At 68.0% G+C, this 5,111-nt stretch overlaps 2 protein-coding genes across 2 annotated transcripts in view; both read right to left on the reverse strand.

Annotated features, from left to right (window-relative positions):
- Nucleotides 1-2,768, reverse strand: CFD (complement factor D). The gene is made up of 5 exons (XM_046686114.1): nt 2,493-2,768; nt 1,796-1,952; nt 1,559-1,703; nt 1,095-1,355; nt 1-217 (listed from the first exon to the last, which is right to left on the reverse strand). The coding sequence occupies exons 1-5, from the start codon at nt 2,551-2,553 to the stop codon at nt 56-58; spliced, it is 786 nt and encodes a 261-aa protein (XP_046542070.1). The 5' UTR covers nt 2,554-2,768; the 3' UTR covers nt 1-55.
- Nucleotides 2,769-4,812: 2,044 nt separating this feature from the next.
- The window catches only part of ELANE (elastase, neutrophil expressed), a 4,513-nt gene continuing 4,214 nt past the window's right edge, over nt 4,813-5,111 (reverse strand). The window contains exon 5 of the mRNA XM_046684696.1: nt 4,813-5,085. Coding sequence (XP_046540652.1) covers nt 4,909-5,085 — 177 coding nt within the window. The 3' untranslated portion in view covers nt 4,813-4,908. The remainder of the gene's footprint in view (nt 5,086-5,111) is intronic.

Here is a 5,111-nt window from a genome sequence, read left to right on the forward strand (position 1 = left end):
TGCAGAAGTGCAGGACTTTATTGCTCGGCCGCGCCCGCCGCCCCTCACGTCGCGCTCAGGCGGCCGCGTCCCCGGCCATCACCCCGTCGATCCAGGCCGCGTAGCTGGCCACACGCGTGTAGATGCCGGGCTTCTTGGGGTTGCCGCAGACGCGCGGGCCCGAGGTGACCACGCCCTCGGCCACGCCGCCGCACACCAGCGGGCCCCCGGAGTCGCCCTGCGTGCGTGGGGGGTGTGAGGGTGGCTGCAGGCCCCGCCTCCCGTCCCGCTCCTTCTCCGCCCTGCAATTCTGCTCCGCGCTCCGGCCCCGGCCTGCCCGCTCGCTCGTCCACCTCCCCAGGCCCCGCCCGCCAAGCCCCGCCTCCCGGCTCCCGGCCCCGCCCCTCGCAGGGGGTCGCCTTCTCTCCAGGCCTGTCGCCCCCGGGCTTCAGCCCCCTCCTCCGACCCTGCCCCACGCTGCCCCACTCCCGGCCTTCTCCGAGCTCGGCCCGGCACCCTCCTCCAGATCCCGCCTCTGCTCCCAGCCCTGCCTTGATCTCAGGCAGCCCCTCCTGGGCCTGTTGCTGTGTCACTGACCCTCCATCTCAGCCCTAAACCTGCTCAGGCCACGCCCACTCCCCTAGCCCCCAAGCACCGCCCCTTCTGTTGGCTCCGCCCTCCCGAACACCCGGCTCCGCACAGGCTCCGCCCCCTCTATTGGCCCCACCCCTGGCGCCCCACCCACCTCTTGGCCCCACCCCACATGCCTCGCACCTCTCTGGGTCCACCCCTCTGCCACGGGCCCCGCCCCCGCCCCTCCTCCTAGCCCCACCCTTTCTCCTGGCCCTGCCACTCCTGGATCCGCCCCTCCTGGCTCCACCCCTTCTCATAGCCCCGCCCCTCCCTGGCCCCGCCCCGCCCCTGGCCCCGCCCCTCCTGGCTCCACCCCTCCTGGCCCCGCCCCTTCTTGTGGTCCCGCCCCCATGGCCCCGCCCCGCCCCTGGTCCCGCCCCTTCTAACTCCGCCCCTCCCTGGCCACGCCCCTCTTGGCTCCGCCCCTCCTCCTGGCCCCACCCCTCCTGGCTCAAACCCTTCCCATGGCCCCGCCCCAGCACCTTGCAGCTGTCCTGGCGGCGGGTGCTCTGCGCGCACATCATGCGCTCGGTGATGGTGCCGTCGTGGTAGATGCGCAGGTTGCAGGTAGCGCGATCGAGCACCGGCAGCTGCAGGTACTGCAGGCGGTCGGGCCGGCGGCCCGCGTGAGTGACCACGCCCCAGCCGGCCACGTCGCAGAGCGTGCCGGCCGCCACATCGCGGTCCTCGCGCTGCCAGGGCAGGAGCTGCACGGCGGGGCCCAGCGTGGCCTTCTCAGACAGCTGTGGGGGGGACGGTGTCAGGGCCCGGGGTCAGCCGGGGGGACACGAAGCAGGAGGGACTGCGCTACGCCCGGGGGTCCCCAGTGCAGCAGGAGGGGCTGTGGCTAGACGGGGGGACGGGTGGGGGCAGGGACCGGGGAAGGGGAGGAGGCGGGGCGAGGTCCCGGGGGCAGCAGGAGGCACCGCGGCCGGACCGGGCGCACCTGCAGCAGGAGGAGGTCGTGGTCGATGGTCTCGGGCCGGCTCTCCGGGTGGGGCACCGCGCGTATCACGTCGTACAGGCGCTTGGACGCCTCGTTCCTCGACAGGGAGTGCGCGCCCAGAAGCACCTGCACCTTCCCGCCGGCCCTGGGGCGGGAGCGGGGGGTCCACGCAGGTCAGAGCCCACCCCCAGCTCCCCGCGCCCCGCGCCCCGCGCCCCGCGCCGCGCCCGCACTCACGCGTCCTCCAGGCAGTGCGCCGCGCTCAGCACCCACTGCGCCGCCACCAGGAAGCCGCCGCACACGTGCTTGCCGCCCACCTGCACCGACGCCATGTAGGGCCGCTTGTGCGCCTCTGCCTCGCGGCCGCCCAGGATCCGCCCACGGGGCTGCGCCGCTGGGGGCGGCAGCGGGGCGAGGGCTTCAGGGCGGTGGCAGCCCAGCCCTCGGACGCCCCCTGCAGCCCCCAGGCCTCCCCAGCCCCTCACACCTGGAATTCCATCCTTGGGATCCTCTCCCCCCCACCTCCCCAGAGCCTGAAATCGGGGGTCCGAGGAGGAATGCCCGAGGGGACAGACAATAGGGAGTGGTGGGGTCTGGGGCAATTCTCACCCTACACTCTGACCTGAGGACTTCGAGTTAAACAGAGAAAAGTGGGCTGAGGAAACCGACCCTCCTCTCCCGCCAGCCTTTCCCGCCGGCCCCCCAGCTTCCCACCCAGAACCTCGGACCCTCCCGGTGCACAGAGTGCAGAAAGCTCCGATTTCAGAGTTTTGAGAATTCCTTAATCTCCAGAGCCTTCCATTCTCGCGGACCCTGTCCCCTCTTTCTGCCACCGAGTGGGGCTGGGGTCAGTCCTGCTGATGGAGGGGCCCCTAGCTGACTGCCCTGCAGGCCGGTGGCCCCCGGCTGTCCCTGTGGGCCCAGGTCCACTCACCACATACGGCGGCCCCCAGGAGGATCAGAGCCGCCAGGTGCACCACGCGGTCCGCCATCATGCAGCTGCAGCCTCGACACTGGCCCCACGGGGCCGGGGGCCCTTTTATGAGGGCGGAGGGGGCAGGCGGGCAGCTCCCATAAACCCTCTGGGTGGGCAGCGGCCCAGCTGGGGAAAGGGGAGCCGCCTTCCCGCCTCCCCCCACTGCGGCTTCTTTCCTGGGGGACTTTGCACCCAGAGTCAGCAACCCCTGGGGTGCCTCCCGCCTCTGCGCCCCGGCCCGGAGCTGGCCCCGGTGCACTGTGGGGAGCAGACCCCCGGGAACGGCAGGAGGCAGAGCAGAGGGTGGATCCCCCAGCCCCCAGCCCAGTCTCCCCAGAGTGCCCCCCAGGTTTCGCAACAACAGCTGGAGGCCAGTTTGTAAACAAGCATTTCCTGGTTCTTCTCCTCCTCCCTTCTTTCCCTTCCTCCTCCAACTTGGAGAGAAGGTTGGGTGGGGGTGGGAGGAAGGAGGCCTGACACCATTGTCCCCATTGCTGTGGCTCTGGGGCCTGACAGCCCAACAAGAACAGTACTGGAAAAGTGGCATGTAGGGGGCAGCTGGGAAGACGATTGGACACAAGTGATGGGAAAACCAAGTCGAACTGGGTGTAGGCTTCAATGAAAAAATTTAAATGGGAAGTTCAGGGTCTAGCTTCAGGTGTGGCTCAATCCAGGCACCTGAACAGTGTCAGGTCTGTGCCTCTGGTTTCTCCTGGATGGCTTTTCTCCTCACCAGGCTCCCCTTTTGTGGCCCCAGGGGCCCCACACTCAGCCTAGCGGCTCAGTGGGCCCTCCTCATTCCCCATCACTCCAGCCAGTGTCTTGAGGCGGCCGCAAATTGGCTGAGTTTGAATGGCACACCCCTGGGAAACCAATCACTGGGGAAAGGGGGTGGTGGGTTCTGATGACGGGACCCTGGGTCACGTGGCCGTCTGTAGGGTGCAGATGGTGGGTCAACACTCAGGAGACAACGGAGGCAGGTGCTGGACCAGCAGGGTGGGCTGGACCTCGGCCGTCCCCAGTGGGAACAGCGCGCCACATTTTCCCCTCGGTTTCTTTTCTCTTCCTGGAGGACAATTTCATACGTGCAGAGAAGAATAGAAAATAACACCACAAATGCGATCAATTAGACCCTAAGACGTCTCCTCGTTAAAATCAGACACTCTGAACAAACACCATTGGGATGTGGAGCCCGGATTTCGCAAGAGTGGACAATTATGTAATTGTGACAAAATTTGGAGGCGACCCAGCGAGATGGGCCGTTTTGGTAAACAACCCTGATGGACCCCGGATGCCGCGTTGACGTGGAGAGACCGCCGGGCGCCGTGTTGGGCGGGGGGTGGGATGGGGAGGGCATCATGGGGCAGTGGGGGGAGCGGGACGGGGGCAGGAATGGAGGCAAAGGCCCTGGGGCCGCCCAGGCCATGAGCTCCGGGGGGTCAGGGCAGGGACGGGAGGCGAGTCACCCCAAACTCCTGCTGCATGTGGGGGCGTCATCTGAAGGTACTTCTTTCGTTTTTTCGTTTGCATTGGCGGCTGTTTCCTCTGCCACCATCAGCCTGCGAGCCACACGATGGCAGAGGCCATGTGTCATTGTCCCCGCCTGTGGACCCGGCCCAGAAAGGCAGAAGCGGGGCGCAGGCCTCCCCCAGGGCTGGTGCCATCTGGGCCCGGGTTCCCTCAGGAACAGGAGCTCTGCCCTCCCCACGTGTCAGAGCAAATGGCCAGGGAGGCGGGGGACAGGCGCCATCACCCAATGCAGCCAAGGCCTCCGGGACCCAACCCCTGGCTGGGCTCTTCCTGGACAGCTGGGAAACCGAGGCTCAGAGACAGCAAGCAAGTTGCCCAAAGTCACAGAGCTGGGCCTCAAACCCGGGCCTGGGCTCAGCTCCCATCGCTCTGGGCCTCCACAGCCTCATGCGTGGGGCGGGGTTCGGAGAGGACACCCCTCAAGGGCTGCAGTGGGGCCAGAGGACTGGGCTCCCGCCAAGGCTCAGAACGACTCTCGTGCCAGGTAAGTACCCGAGGCACACCCGCCATCGCCCTGTGTCACCCCGACCCAGTGGAAGTGGGTTTTACGGGAAGGAAACCAGAAACAGCAAGTGGCCTCCTTTCGAGGAGGAGGGTGGGGAAGGGGCTTCTCGTCCCCGGGCCCTGACCTTGCCGCCACTTGGTGGCAGCGTACTCGTGAGGTGGTCCCACCCCTTTCCACACCCGATTGCACAACCGACACGCAGCCGGACGCGAATCCAGGAGACAGGGAGGGTCTTTATTGTGCTGGAGGCCGCGGGACGGGACGTGGGAAGGGCCCGGCGGGGGGCAGGCGGGGTGGGGTGACCGGGGTGGGGGCGGGCGGGGAGCGGGGCAGCCCGTCCTAGCTGGCCGCGCTCGCAGGGTCCCCGTGGCGGCGGAGGATGGAGTTGATCCAGTCGATGAACTGCGCGACGGGGGCGAAGGCGTCCGGGAAGAAGCCCGAGCCGCAGCCTCCGCGGATAAAGGAGTCGATGCCCTGCACGAGCCCGTTGCAGACCAGCGGCCCGCCCGAGTCGCCCTGCGGAGCCGCACGACGTCGGGGGG

The sequence above is a fragment of the Equus quagga genome, chromosome 14 (assembly GCF_021613505.1).
Source record: "Equus quagga isolate Etosha38 chromosome 14, UCLA_HA_Equagga_1.0, whole genome shotgun sequence".
Classification (NCBI taxonomy): Eukaryota; Metazoa; Chordata; class Mammalia; order Perissodactyla; family Equidae; genus Equus; species Equus quagga.